This window comes from Aphanomyces invadans (genome assembly GCF_000520115.1).
Source record: "Aphanomyces invadans strain NJM9701 unplaced genomic scaffold supercont1.13, whole genome shotgun sequence".
Classification (NCBI taxonomy): domain Eukaryota; phylum Oomycota; class Saprolegniomycetes; order Saprolegniales; family Verrucalvaceae; genus Aphanomyces; species Aphanomyces invadans.
This window is the reverse complement of record NW_008580158.1, coordinates 139,789-154,126: the sequence shown is the minus strand read 5'-3', so window position 1 is coordinate 154,126 and position 14,338 is coordinate 139,789. Positions and strand designations below refer to the sequence as shown.

The window sequence follows — 14,338 nt, the reverse complement described above, 5'->3', positions numbered from 1 at the left end:
CTACTTTGGGGCGTCACCGGTCTTCCACTTGGTTATCCTGAACTCCTGCACCGTCGCGAGTTTGATGGGCGAAGCGTACAACTTGGGCAGCCCAATCACGGGGGTGCTGTGGCTTCGTCCAAGGCCGCCCTGTCGTTTGTGTTGTGGCGACGATTGTTCCACCTGCTGCAGCGCATCTAACCGCAGATGCTTGACAAACACGCCAGCGCCATCCATGCCATGGCTGTTTAGGTGCTTGCTGAACTCGCGCTGGGCCTTGTCCAATTCGGACTTGCTGATCACTTGACGTGGCGTCAAGATGTTGGCCGGGTCCGGTCGGAATTTGAGCACTTTTGGGTCGACCAGACACGCCGTCACGCCTTTGGACGACTTGAGGCCGAGCACGCGCTCTTTCGCTCGCAGTTTGTTCATGGTTTTGCTAAACACGCCCTTGTCGTTTGCCAGGAGCTCGATAACCTATGCAACGTGCAGGAAGATCGAGATAAACCTGGATGGGAGTGCTGTATTACCTCGTCGTCTGTTTTGTCGCGGTAGACGGGGTTGTACAGCCACATGTCACCCGCATTGCGCTTGACAAAGTCTTTGGCCATGAGGTGTCGCCCCTCGGCCTGGAGCTGGGTGCTCCGCGCCTTTTCATGCAGCATCTCTTCGACGTCGTCGATCCGTCCGTCGCCGTTCAAGTCGACCGCTTGGGCGTCGTGCGCGCGGGACTCTTGTAATTGTACATGTAGCTGCATTTCAAAGTCGTCGATGACGCCGTCGCCGTCAATATCAATCACACCAAAGTTGTTGCGGAACACGTCCTTGTTGGTTGGTGCCAACGGGTCGAGAAGTGGCTTCCTCGGCGGCGGGGTTGGTAGCTCGTCCAGAGCGTCCAGCGATACAGGGAGCGGGTCGTCGGGCTCTTCGAGTCGACTCGCGTACGTGGAATTCACGGCTTTGTGTACGGCCATCATGTTCATATGCGTCGGCGTTTTGAGCTTGCGCTGGGTGTACACCCACGTTTGCGGATGGCGATGTCCCTTGACGTTTCCGTCGTCGTCGACCATCTCGGACTGTTCGTTCAAACACGATCGAAGGTTGGACGACGACCGAATTGTCCGGCGGCGCTCCATGAACTCGAGGTAAGGCAAGATCTTTTTGAAGTTTTTGTGTTCGGCGACAAAGCGGACACACTCGTCGTCCGACTTGTCGGCAAACGTTGGTCCGTACCGCCACAGCTTGCCTTTGTTGCGGTGGACAAAGTCCTGTGCCAGCGTGTACCTCCCGACCGTGACTTGCATGTCGCGGAGTTCGGCGTCCGTCGGCGCTGTCCCGTCTGGCTTTGTCATTTTGGACGTGATGTCATGGAGGTACTTGGCCATGCGCATTTCGCGCACATCGATCATGCCATCGCCGTCAATGTCGACGGCAACGGGTTGATTCGAACCACCCTTGTCCTTGGTCTTGTCAGCCGAGGCCAGCGGCCCACGAGGGCCGCTGGCTAAGTTGGATGTACTGCGAGACTTCTGCCGCCCTCCAAGTGGTAGCTCCTCCACGGTCGATAGAAACGTCCACCGTTCCCGATTCAAATTCGTGGCGCCACCTGTCGGCTTGCGCTGACGACGGCCAGACTTTCGGTCGTTCATCGGGCTCTGCTTGAAGTCTCTCGCAGCGTATCGCGCTAACGCGGCTAAGAATAGATGGTTCCAGCCAACGTCTAGTGCATTCACAACCTGCATGGGGCTCGACATTGCCTCCACGTTGCCCTGTAGAAAGGCGTCACGTAACCGAATGAAACCGTTCTTGAAACCGGATCGGTCAATTGCGGTGGCCACGGGCCGGCGACACGTACTCGATGGGCAGCCCCGACATCATCAAGACGTTCCACGTGGATACGGCGAAAAAGCGAGTGAAAGAGCTCGTGAAGGAAACCCAAGCGATAGTACCGGAGGGCACTGGCGGCGAACTCCGTTTGTCGGACCATCGTCTGGACGACCATTTCAGTGTCCATGTGAGTCTTGCCGTGGAATGGAATGCGGTGCTGTTGACCGTGCTGGATGTGTCGTTCAACAAGTTCTCTGACGGACTCGCCCGGGGCTTGGGGGGCATGTCCGTGCAGCTTCCATCTCTGCATACCGTCAACTTGTCCAACAACAAGTGCGTTCAATCTGTACAATATACATCCCGATGCGGAACTCACCCTTGAATGGTTTCGTAGCTTTGCAGACGCCAGCAGCGACTCTTTAATACGGTTCCTCGCCAAAGCTCCGGCGCTCGCACATGTCGATCTCTCGTTGAACCACTTGGGCAAGATGTGCGCCAAACACCTCTCCACCGCGCTCCCCCCCGTGAGCCTGAAATCGCTCGTATCGTTGAATCTGTCGTCCAACAAGCTTCTCGACGACGGGTGCGACTTGATCTGCCACGCCCTTGCAACACGAAAGAATGCCGTCCAGACCCTCACCCTTTCAATGAACCAGTTGACGGATGCCGCCAGCGTCGGCCTCGCCCACATGGTGGCCGTGTCGTCGATCCGCGAGCTGGCCGTGTCGGGCAACTGCATTGGCGACCATGGTGCAAGTGCGATTGCGTTCGCGATGGACAAGAGCGCGACTTTGAACACGCTGTATTTGGATAGCAACACGGTTAGTTTCCGTCGTGTCGTGGGTCCCTCGGCAAGTCTAAACTGGGGGCCATGCCCGCCATAGATTGGAAAGTCTGGGGCGTTTACATTTCTCAACGTGTTGCGGTCGAACCCGAGCAAAACGTACCGAGTCCTGTGCCTGAACGACAACCCAGCCGACGCTGCTTTGCTTGCCCAAGTCGCCCAGAAGCGACTCAGCCAAGTACGTGGACAGCTCGTTGCGCTCTGGTCGAGCTGACGGAATCGAATCTGCACCACATTCGTCAGGTGCTTCTCGCTTGCTACCCAAGCTGCCCTGAAGACGGCGTGATGGACCTTCACGGCCCCCATCTTCATGAGCTCGTAGACGCTTACATGGACGACGCCCTGTGCAATGTATGGCCACTTGGCGCTGCATCCTGAGCTGTCGTCATGGCGGTCGTAGACGGCAGTTCGCATGCTTCGTGGCTTTCCACAGTTGGTCGACGTCAACTTCAGCAGCAACGCCATCGGGGATTCGGGTACGCGTCGTCTGTCGCGGAGCGTACTCATGGCACGCCATCAGGGGCACTTGATATTGGCCTATACCTGGCATTGAACCCTTCGGTCACCCGGCTGAATGTGTCGGGCAACTTCATAGCAGGTCTGCCAGCTACGACGTTGCGTGGGACTGACGGGAGCGTTCTAGACACTGGAGCGCTCGGGCTCGCCAAGGGCTTACTCGTCAACAGTTCGCTGACCGAGCTACACGTGGGCCACAACCGCATAGGCGACGCGGGGGTCGCGAGCATTTATGCGACGTCGTTCGACAACAAAAAGAGCGTTCTGTCGACGATTCACGTCAAGGGCAATCTCGTACGTTCACTGGTTGGTATGTCACCATGACAGATCACACGTAGCACTCGACAGAAGGCGACACGACCGTCCATGCCATTGTTCAGTCCAAAGCCCTTGCCCAACGGCTGCGAGGAGGTACACCTGCCGTCTTGGATCTTGCGTACGTAAAGTCACGCATGAGAGAATGCATGACCGACCCGATGGTTTGTAGGGGTATGGGCCTCCGTCGGTTTGGTGCCGACGTGTTGGCAGAGCATTTGAACGGCAGGGTGGACACCTCGGCGGTGTCCATGACATGCGAAGTCGTAAATCTGTGCCGAAATGCCCTCGGCGACGACGGTGCCAAGAGCATGGCGTCGCTCCTGATGTCCAACACGACCATCGTAAAACTCGACCTGAGCTGCAACGGCATTGGAGACAGCGGCGCGATCGCGTTGGCCGCCATGTTCCGCGTCAACACAACCCTTCGAGCAGTAAACTTGCGGGCGGCGTACGGGGCATCGCCTTCGACGTCCCAAGTTATCTCCGAGGCCGGTATGCTCGAACTGAGCGCGGCCATGCAAGTGAACACTGGCATCCAAGTGCTCGACGTGCGAGACCATTGCGCCAATTCCCGCGTCGTTGCGTCGTGGGTGCACATGTTGCAGCACAACACGGGGCTGCAAAAGTTTAACGGTGGCACCCCCGCGTCGTTCCTGGCTCGCCACGACGTCCACCACCAAGGGAACTGATGCCACCGGATCGACGGCGAATTGAGGACAGAAATATGGACGGTACGAAAGGAACTAAGCGGCCAGCTCCTTTGTGCATGAGGGGTTTCGAGTGCACGTTATTCAACGATTTTGTGCTTCCCCCTACAAAGCAATGGATAGTCGTATTCAACTGCACGGCGATGGAGATGCCATTTTGCGCGCGCTCATGTGTTCGAGCGAGCACGACGGAGTTCAAAAGTTAGGAATGAAGCGCCTTGCAAGCTAAACGGGAGCAGGAGGGCAGGTCAAATTGGTGGGACCTGGAAGTACGTTTGTTAGGGTTTTAGAGGGGATTTCGCCGATTCCAACACGACGTGGCCGACGGTCGTGTCATGGGTGATGATAGGGCTGCTGACTGTGAAGGCAGCGGTGTACCGGACCGTCGCGGCGGCCTTTTTCTGTGCGGTAGATGGCGCGTACTTTTGTCGAAGTTGTACGAACAGGAGGGACTCGTTGCCGAGAAATTCGAGGAGCAACGTCTCGGCTTCGGCAACTCGACTCGGATCGTGCAGTCGAAAGAACGCTTCCAGCTTGATCTGGTTGTCGCGGAGGCGGGCTTCGTATGACATGCGTGGGAAGAGCGCGGTCGACAACATACGCTCAAATGAAAACACGCGAGCTACAAACACCGATGTCGATGCCAGCGACGGGTTGGTGTCATCCAGGCACAGGGTCGTGTAGATGTGTAGCATGCAATGGAGAAACGACACAACTACATTCGCGAGTGGACTCAATCAGTGTTCCCGTTCGACGAAAACTAGCACTCACCACCCGCGTTCGAGGTCGTCACGAACGCCAACGCTGAGACGACTGTCGAGCACGTGAAACGAAAGAGCTCGACGTCCTGGACAACGTAACTTGGGAGGATGAACTGCGGCGCGCCATACAGCACAAGTAGCACCGCTTCGAGGCCTCCCAGCAGCCCGCGCCTTTGGGTCTTGGTCATCATCTTGTCCGACGGGCAGCCGTGGCTCCGACGTCAAAAATCATCCAATCAAATTGTTTTAAATGTTTTAGCCAATCACGTTGTAGTCCTTTCAAGATCGCAGCTCGATTTCCGCCGGGAAAAGGCGGCCATGCTCAAGTCCACCGCTTTGTCCACCCCGGCCCATTTCGCGTCGTCGTCGTTGCTCAGCCATGCAACGCGCTGCCCCAGCTTCCACGAGCCTCGCCTTCGCTTGCCAGATGTGTAGACGTAAGTCGCGATGCCGTCAGCTTGACCGTTCACGAACGTGCCTTCGATGGATTCGCCGTTGCTAAAGTACGCTTTGCCAAATCCCTGTCGCTTATCCTGTTCGTGCATGCCGTCGTATCGAGCGATCCGATAGAGAGCGCTGCTGCCCTTGATATGCATGCGTGCTTCGTCTCCTTGTTCGACGAGGGGAATCAAGTCGCTGCGACCGTGGCCATGGCGCTTGCCGCGTTGCCACGAACCTTCGTATCGGCGCCCGTCGCAAGTCGTGAGTGTGCCTTGGCCATGGAACAAACCATTGGCAAAATCACCAGTGTATGTGCAGGTTCCTCGTCCGCGGTACCAATTGCCGCTTGCAGACGGAAACTCCATGCAAATTCCATCGGGGTTCCATGCTTTCAACGTGCCATGGCCGCTCGGTCTGCCATTTGCAAACGCGCCATCGTATTCCGTGCGCAATGCACATCCCTATACCACCCATCGGTCATAGATCATCTTTGCTCTAAACCCGTTTGGGTCACATGGAGTCCTTACGTTGGTGGTATATGTCACCGTTAAGCGGCCCTGTCCGTGCATTGCGTCGTCCTTCCACTCGCCGTCGTACTCATTCCCATTCACCCACCTGCGACGTCCTGCGTGTAATTCCGTCAGTTGATTGCATGCCCCATCCCATGACGAAAGCATTTTCTTTACCTTGGCCATGCTTGAGGCCGTTGGGCAGCGGCACCTCCTTGACCGTTTGCTGCTTGGCTGTATTGCTGGTCATCGTGGTCGTAGTCGCCATGTACTCGCCGTCGTACCAACTTCCATCCTTGTACGTATACTTGCCGCGGCCATAAAAGTGGCCTTCGCGCACAGACCCCTCGTACACGTCTCCATTTGTAAAGGTAAAGAGGCCGTGGCCGTGGGGCCGATCATGTTGAAACTCCCCGATGTACGTGAATGCTGCCGTCGACCACACGCCATTTCCATGCATGACGTTGTCGACCCAGTCGCCTTCGTAGCTCGAGCCGTCGGCAAACACTCGCAGCCCTTTGCCGTGTTGGAGACCGTCGCGGTACCCGCCTTCGTATGACCCGTGACCTCTGCGAAACGTCCGTCGGCCGACACCAAGCGCTCCCGTGTGAAAGAGTCCGCGCTTGCACTCGCCACGATACGACTCGCCGTCGACTCGGCGGAGATGGCCGAGGCCCCACCACGACCCATGCCTCCACTCGCCTTCGTATCGATCGCCGTTGGCATAGCAACGCAAACCGTCGCCGTGGAACGCATTGTCGTGAAACATGCCGTCGTACGACCCGCCTTCGCCAAACACGACGAGGCCCTTCCCGTGCTTCTTTCCTCTCTGAAACTGACCGTCGTACGTTGATCCTTTGACCCATTTGCCCGTGAACGGGTGCTTGGCATCGGCCACCACGAGCACCCCACACCCATTGTACAGGTTGGCCACGAGCTCGCCCGTGTAGGTCGACCCGTTCTGGTACGTAAACTTGCCTTGGCCGTGGCGCTTCCCGTCCATCCATTCGCCATCATACAGGTCGCCGTTGGCAAAGCGGAGTTTGCCGCGCCGGTACACTTGGCCGTCGTCCGTGATGCGCCACGACCCGACATCGTACACCACTTGCATCGCCGTCGGGAAGTTTGCGCGTCGGTTACCCTCCGAAACCGATCTGGAACGAGAAAGGACAACGTGCGAAATGAATCAAGTCTATTTATATGCAATTATGGATGGCGGATCCTCGTCTAATAGTACGAGTTGCGTTCGACCCACCCGGGAATGCGCGTGTACTTGCCGGTCGCCGGATCGACGGTCGTGATCGACGTCGAGCGCAACATGTACTTGCGCATTTCGTCGTACACAAACAGGAACATGGCAAACGGCATGGCCGGGAACCAGTGGTTGAGACGAATGCTTTCCGTCTTGAAGACTGACTGGAACCCCGACGAGTAGCACACGAGCGCACACACAATGAACTCAAAGCCCAACCCAAACATGAGGACTTGGTTGCGGAGGCCTTGCGTGCGAATCGACAGCAGTCTTGTCTTGCAAATCAAAATATTCGACCATTGCATGACCACGATGCCCACAAAATACGCAGTTTGGGCATTGATCAACGAGTAGATCGACATCATGCGGGACAGTACGTTCGTGTAAGTCTTCGTGCCGTCATTATACGTGAAACCAGTGCGGTAGTCGAGCAAACAATCGGCCTTTGTCGTGCATGGAGCAGCACCAGTTGGCAACTTCACAGAGAAACCAGCAGCGGCGTTGGTGTACAAGTCAGAGTCTGACAACGTGATTGTCGATGTCACTTGTTTCAATGAGGCGTCAGTCAACGTGGCTGTTGCGCCGTTAAGAGCCTTGCGAGGGCGGCCAGAGGTCAAGACTGATTCTTTGCCGTCCTTCTTGGACGCGTCCACGATACTGAACACACCGATGGGTTGGTACAAGAGCAGCGCAACATCTTCGAGGTCTTTGCTAAAGCCGTCAACACCACCTTCGCTCGTGACATCGTAGCTGAGCCAGTTTAAGTCAAAGAATGCCGAACGACGACTCTTGTACGGGTAATACGGACGGTAATTCTTGTTCCACAGCGCTTCCATCGACTGAACGGTGATCATTGCGTTGCCGTTCGTGAAATCACCATACGTTGAGGGGTCGTAGCGGTTGTACCCGGCCGGCTTGTCCTTCGAGCCCTTGTAGTTGGCGTAAGGGAACAAGCAGTCTTCCACCACACCATCTTCGCCAGGGTTGTAAAAGATCTTGGCATCAAAGATGCTGCCGCCAGCAGGGATCGTAGCGTCATACTCGAGACCACAAATTGGCTTTTCGGAATTTCCAAGAGGTTGCATGTTACCAGCCGCGTCCTTGTAACCACCACCAGGCGTGCAATACTGGCCTCCAGTCGTCGTACACCACAACACTTGCTTGCCAAAACTATCTTTTTGGCCCAGAGCAGGCAGAACTTGGGCTGGGTACCCGTAGTCGTTCAGAACTGTGAAGTAGACGACATGCCCAGCAAAGGCTTGGATGAAACCGATGTGCACGTAGGCCCAGAACACCAACTTCTTGGTAACAAGACGGTCGATAGAAGGACGACGTGGAGATCGTAGCATGATGTCGCTTTCGGCGTCTTCATAAGCCATCGAAATAGCAGGGATCATGTCAGTACCAAGGCAGATGAGCAACATCAACACCGTCGTGAGGGGCACAGGAATCGCAATGAGCACGTAGACCAAAAACGGGACCAATTCGGGAATGTTGACTGCCAATGCATAGCAAATGGATTTCTTCAAGTTGTCGAAAACCTTGCGGCCCTCTTCGACACCGCACACAATCGAGGCAAAATTGTCGTCCAACAAAATCATGTCAGCCGCTTCCTTGGACACTTCAGACCCCATAATCCCCATGGCAATCCCAATATCAGCCTTCTTCAATGCGGGCGAGTCGTTCACACCATCACCCGTCACAGCCACAATTTCACCCCGACGTTGGCAGTTTTCCACAATTATGAGCTTTTGCTGGGGCGACGTACGGGCAAACACAACCTGCTTGTGGTTCAAAATGCGATCCCATTCCTTTTCGTCCGTGTCTACGCTGATGGACCATCCAGGCACGACAATGGCTTGTGCACTGTCAGGGTTTTTGTACCCAGGATCCCCAGCACTCAGACCCTTCTCAGTATTTTCTTCTTCAATATCTTCCTTGGTGGGGCCCCACAAGATACCCACTTTGTGGGCAATGGCCTTAGCCGTGACGGGGTGATCACCAGTGACCATGATAACACGAATACCGGCGGTTTTGCACTTGGCAACGGCAATTGGTACTTCTGGTCGAGGAGGGTCGATCAACGCCATCAAGCCAATGAAGACCAAAGGTTCTTCAATCTTCTTATTGGGAACGGGGTTGGCATCGTAATCCACGTCCTTCTCGCCAAGAGGAAAGTTGCAGTTGTCGGTGTTAAACTCGTAGCCATGGGGATATGTCGCGAGGTCGAGTTCCTTCTCGGCAAAGCCCAACACACGCATGCCTTTCTTCGACAGCTTGAGTTGAAGTGCTTCCACTTCAGCTAGTCGTTCCGGGGTGAAATCCTCGAGTTCTCCGTTGATCAAAATTTTGGAGCAACGAGCCGTGATACGTTCGGGAGCACCTTTCATCACAAGCACCATAGGCTTCGTTTCGTCGTTTTCTTGCAAATGGATTGAGAGTTGGTACTTGTTGCGCGAATTGAACGGGATTTCCTTGAGCTTGCGGTTTGCTTCACGATATTCAACGATGTCGCGCTTATCTTGGCAAAACTTAATCATTGCGGATTCCGAAGCATCGCCGATGGTTTCCCACAACACCTTGGGGCACCGGGACCCATCCGAGGCGACAACCATTTCCGAAAACGGAATGGCAGCACCGCGGACGACTTGAACCGACGCACCCTGGCCTTCGAGAACCTTTTGGAACTTGGACTCTTCGTCGAAGACGGCATTGTTGCACAACGTTGCACAACGTTGGAGTCGCTGAAACGACATGTCCGACGTCTTGTACGAGCCAACGGGGGTCAGCGAGCACTCAGAGTCATAAATCGCATTGTCGTACACGACGTTCGCGACAGTCATGATATTCTGCGTCAACGTCCCAGTCTTGTCCGAGCAGATGCAGCTGGTAGATCCTAACGTTTCGACCCCTTCCAAGTTCTTGACGAGAACGCTCTTCTTTGCCATGCGGGCAGCTGCCAGACTCAAACATACCGTCACGGTTGCCAACAAACCTTCTGGGACGTTGGCCACAATAATCCCAATCATAAACACAATGTTCGTGATCGTGTCCGTGCCAATGATGAACCCAATGATTAAGAAGATCACCCCGATAGACACGGCGACACCAGTGATAATGTGCACAAAGTGCTCAATTTCCTTGGCAATCGGCGTTTGCTCCTTCTTTGTGGACGTGGCGAGCTTAGCAATGCGTCCCATGACAGTTCGGTCACCTGTGCGCACAATGAGACCCTTTCCAGACCCTTGAGGAATGAATGTGCCAAAAAAACACAAGTTCTTCGTTTCGAGGGGACTGTCGTGGGTGCAGTGCACGACACGCTTCAACGGCTCGGGTTCCCCCGTGAGCGCGGAGTTGTCCACGGTAAGGTCGTCCGAGCATTCGATAATTCGGATGTCGGCTGGCACTTTGTCGCCCCCCTTGATAGCGATGATGTCACCACGCACGAGCAAGGATGCATCGATCTTCTGGGATCGCCCGTCGCGAATGACGGTCGTGATCGTCGGCATCATATTTTTGAACGACTCCATGAGATTGTTGGATTTGCGGTTCTGAAAGTACGAGAAAAGCCCCGTGATCACCACGACGCAAAACAGCACAATGCCGAGGTACAAATTGTTCTGGTCTCCTTGCAGACCGTAGCAAACCATACACAGAATTCCTGCGGCCCACAGCAGGAGCGAGAAAAACCCCGTGAGTTCGCGAAACACCTTGACGATTTCGGGGGTTTGACGTGGGGGGGTCAGCCTGTTGACACCGTCCACCTCACGCCGAGCATCTGCATCAGCGTTTGTCATGCCCAACGTTGCGCTGGTTGTGAGGTCCGCACACAGTTCGGCAATCGACTTTTGATGCTCGTCCATTTCGAGTTCGCGTTTGTCGTCGTCCTTCCCCGCCTTGCTCTTCCCCTTTTTCCGCATCGCCTGGCGGTGACGCAGTTCCGTGGACACCGCCACGATTTCAGCCGACGAACGCTTGCTCTTCATGCTTCCTTCGCCCACTCACGTCCCGCCCCTTCTTCGTTCGAGCGCGCCGCAGAAATATTCGCAACTGAGGGAACTCCGTTGCAAACCGCCAGTGGATGTCAAAATAGAACTCGCGTAGTGGGAGTTATTTAAGCTTGGATTTTGTATGCCGTCCTGTCGTTGGTTTCACGCGCCAGAACCTATACAAATTTCAAGTGACCGCTTTTTTGGGATCCAACAAGATGTGCCACGCCCAGAGCGACCATCCATTTTTGAATGTCTTGAGAGCCCCAAGGATCTTCATACAAATTCCAAGACAAATGGTCACGTGTGGAGGGATGTGGAGTCAATTTGTAACAACGTTCGGCGTCACACGCAAACTACTATCATTGAACCAGAAGTCGTGGACACTGGATGGGTTCGCTGGCGTCCTCAACGAATCGACGAGCGTCGTCCGCTCATCCACCATTACCAGCTCGTACCTCCCTCTTACTTTTTTCAAATGATTCGAGATAGCCTTGATGTTCGCAAGATATGAGCCAGGATCGGCCATGTCAAGGAAGAATCGAATTCGCACGCGCACGGATTGCACCATGAAATCTGAGATTTGTCCGGATCCACTTGCCGGATATGGTGCTCGACCGGGAATTCCGGATACGAATGCTACGTGTTCCTGGTATCCGGATGTCGCCATTGTCGTCGTCGACACGTGGCGACAGACATGTCCATGTTGCTCATCGCGGCCGCCTGTTTGGCCGCGAGCCCGATTGTAGCTGTGGTCGTGCTCGGGCTCGTATTCTATGTCGTCAGCAGGCTCCAACGCCATCGAAATATCGGGTTCTTTCATCCGTACGCTGCGTCCGGCGGAGGAGGCGAACGTGTGCTGTTCTGTGCTTTGCAAACGTTGCCAGCCTCGTGTACGGCGGTGATCTTCATCGGCGAACCCATCACAACAGAGAAGCTCCTGGCAGACGCACAAAGTCGATTCAACTTTTCAGCTTCCGATGTCAAGTGCAAGATCAAGGTCGTCGAACTGGCGTACCGCACACTCCTCGAAGCCAAGCACTACCCTCGGTTCACCCTCCTCGGCCAGAGCATTGGGAGCATGCTGCTTGGCCTAGAAGCGTTTCTTCGATGTCCCGTCGCCGTTTGGGTCGACACCACTGGATGTGCTTTCACTTACCCGTTGGCATGGCTCGGCGGTGCCACCGTCGTGACGTACACCCATTACCCAACTATCTCAATGGACATGCTCGACGTCGTTGCTCGCCGCGACGTCGCATTCAACAATGATGCCACGGTGGCCAAAAGCTTGACGAAAAGCACTGCGAAGCTCGTGTATTACCGTTTCTTCGCGGCGTTGTACGGATTCGTGGGTAGCTTTGCACGAGTTGTGATGGTCAATTCTGGGTGGACACTAAACCACATCAAACAATTGTGGCGCCAAGCGTCTCCGCTGGTCGTGTACCCTCCATGTGGGTCCACCTCGTTTCAAGCGTTTCCGCTGTCTGGGCGGCGGCAACTTGCGCTGTCTGTGGCGCAGTTTCGACCGGAGAAGGACCACTCGCTGCAACTTCGCGCGATGAAGGTGCTGCTAGAGACACACCCAAAGGAAATGTCGTCAACATTCAAGGACTTCAAACTGGTTCTCTTGGGCAGCTGTCGCGGCCACGACGACGAAGCACGCGTGAAGGTGTTGCGCCAGGAATGCGTCGACTTGGGTTTGGGCGACGACCGCGTTCAGTTTGTTGTGAATGCTCCGTTTTCTGAGCTCAAGTCGTACTTGGCCGAGTCGTCCATTGGGCTCCATTCCATGCGGAACGAGCATTTTGGCATCGGGATCGTCGAGATGATGGCGGCTGGACTGGTTGTGATTGCGCACAATTCCGGCGGGCCCCGGGAAGACATCGTCAAGCCTGGTACAGGCTACTTGGCCACGTCGCCAGACGAGTATGCCACGTACATGTTTGACATCCTTTCGCAACCAAAGCTGGCCGACGATACGCGGCAAGCTGCTCGGATCGCTGCACGGCGCTTCTCGGACGAGGTCTTTCAGGAACACTTTGCTGCCGCGATCGCTCCCGTCTTGGAGCTAGCGAGATAGCGTAGTGCTTCAAATCACAAGGCGTCTGGTGGTGAACGGTTGAATGCACCGCAGCGTCGAAATTCAGTGCGATAATTTTTACCAGCGGATAGATTGAGAACCACCAAATGACCTTTGAAATGTTAATGTAATTGGCTTTAAAATGTGATCAATTTGCTCTAACTTGGTGCTATTGGGGACCCTATATTTCCACCACGCAGCTGTAGTCGTCCAGCACAAGGTCGGTTGCGAGCAACGGGTGATGGCTGTACAAGTTTGGCGACTGCGGAAAGTCATCTTCGATTGAGTCGCCAAAGTTGTATGTGAGATCAGGGTTGTAGTCGTTGTGGGGCGAGTCGCCGCTGCACGGGTCAGAGGTCGAGTCGTCAAAGACTTGGTTCTCGAGTTTGGGCTTGGATCGACAGGCGAGGGCGAGAGCGTCGGCAGGTTTGATCAGCGCCACTTTCGAGTTTGGGTTCCGTCGCACGTAATCGCGCTTTTTGTGCAGATCGTCAAGCTGTGCCAACAATTTCGTGCGCTCAGACGGACTTAGGTCTTGATGCAGCGAGTCCTGAATCGCGTCGATGGTTTTTGACAACGAGCTAATCTTGCGGTACGGCCACCGATGGATGCCGCTTTTCCTGCAGATTTTCTTGAACAAAGTTGTACACACACCAAATTCACGTGCCACGGCCACAATCGGTTTGTCGAAAAAGTCGTAAAAGTCCTCGATTGTGACGTTGTTTAGCGACAGCGCCCGCCGCCGCACATGTGTCGAGTTGCTGTCGTCTGTGGGGCTGTCGGGGTACAAGTTCTTGTGCATCACGTTCAGGTCCATCACGTGCAGGTCGTCGTCACTGTGCAGGTGAACCATGTCGACCAAGTCCAAGTCCATGTTGGTTCGACTTCACGATGGTTTGAAAGTGTGGCTTGCCGATACACAAGATTTAGCGTTGCTGCAAAACGCAGAAAGATCGGCGTTTTTGCATGTCTTCGATCGTACAACTGGACTGAGATTCGTACATGCCGTCCATTCATACTTACATTAGTTCTAGTCCACGAATGTACGACACGTACGTCATATGTACATTCCTCGCAATGAAACCGGCGCCTGCCCAACTGCAAAGTTCGTTGCC

At 55.0% G+C, this 14,338-nt stretch overlaps 7 protein-coding genes across 7 annotated transcripts; 2 read left to right on the top strand and 5 right to left on the bottom strand.

The window, feature by feature from the left end:
• Positions 1 to 1,628, bottom strand: H310_07032 (hypothetical protein; the record flags this gene model as incomplete). Its single annotated transcript, XM_008872307.1, has 2 exons — positions 1 to 456; positions 510 to 1,628. The coding sequence occupies 2 exons, from the start codon at positions 1,626 to 1,628 to the stop codon at positions 1 to 3; spliced, it is 1,575 nt and encodes a 524-aa protein (XP_008870529.1).
• A 163-nt stretch (positions 1,629 to 1,791) lies between these two features.
• Positions 1,792 to 4,297, top strand: H310_07031 (hypothetical protein). Its single transcript, XM_008872306.1, has 9 exons — positions 1,792 to 2,139; positions 2,201 to 2,627; positions 2,691 to 2,828; positions 2,894 to 3,001; positions 3,051 to 3,126; positions 3,171 to 3,248; positions 3,294 to 3,460; positions 3,505 to 3,602; positions 3,654 to 4,297. Exons 1-9 carry the CDS (start codon positions 1,838 to 1,840, stop codon positions 4,171 to 4,173), a joined length of 1,914 nt encoding a protein of 637 aa, XP_008870528.1. The 5' UTR covers positions 1,792 to 1,837; the 3' UTR covers positions 4,174 to 4,297.
• Positions 4,298 to 4,426: 129 nt separating this feature from the next.
• On the bottom strand, positions 4,427 to 5,145 carry H310_07030 (hypothetical protein; the record flags this gene model as incomplete). The annotated part of the gene is made up of 2 exons (XM_008872305.1): positions 4,427 to 4,906; positions 4,963 to 5,145. Coding segments are annotated over 2 exons (620 nt in total), but the record flags the coding sequence as incomplete, so codon positions are not given.
• Positions 5,146 to 5,182: 37 nt separating this feature from the next.
• Positions 5,183 to 7,044, bottom strand: H310_07029 (hypothetical protein). Its single transcript, XM_008872304.1, has 3 exons — positions 6,080 to 7,044; positions 5,921 to 6,018; positions 5,183 to 5,854 (listed from the first exon to the last, which is right to left on the bottom strand). The coding sequence occupies exons 1-3, from the start codon at positions 7,011 to 7,013 to the stop codon at positions 5,216 to 5,218; spliced, it is 1,671 nt and encodes a 556-aa protein (XP_008870526.1). The 5' UTR covers positions 7,014 to 7,044; the 3' UTR covers positions 5,183 to 5,215.
• A 33-nt stretch (positions 7,045 to 7,077) lies between these two features.
• H310_07028 (hypothetical protein) lies at positions 7,078 to 11,311 on the bottom strand. The gene has a single exon (XM_008872303.1). The coding sequence runs from the start codon at positions 11,138 to 11,140 to the stop codon at positions 7,130 to 7,132; it is 4,011 nt and encodes a 1,336-aa protein (XP_008870525.1). The 5' UTR covers positions 11,141 to 11,311; the 3' UTR covers positions 7,078 to 7,129.
• A 503-nt stretch (positions 11,312 to 11,814) lies between these two features.
• Positions 11,815 to 13,375, top strand: H310_07027 (hypothetical protein). The gene has a single exon (XM_008872302.1). It carries the CDS (start codon positions 11,841 to 11,843, stop codon positions 13,221 to 13,223), a length of 1,383 nt encoding a protein of 460 aa, XP_008870524.1. The 5' UTR covers positions 11,815 to 11,840; the 3' UTR covers positions 13,224 to 13,375.
• H310_07026 (hypothetical protein) lies at positions 13,317 to 14,212 on the bottom strand. Its single transcript, XM_008872301.1, has one exon. The coding sequence runs from the start codon at positions 14,095 to 14,097 to the stop codon at positions 13,405 to 13,407; it is 693 nt and encodes a 230-aa protein (XP_008870523.1). The 5' UTR covers positions 14,098 to 14,212; the 3' UTR covers positions 13,317 to 13,404.
• Between the last annotated feature and the right edge of the window lie 126 nt (positions 14,213 to 14,338).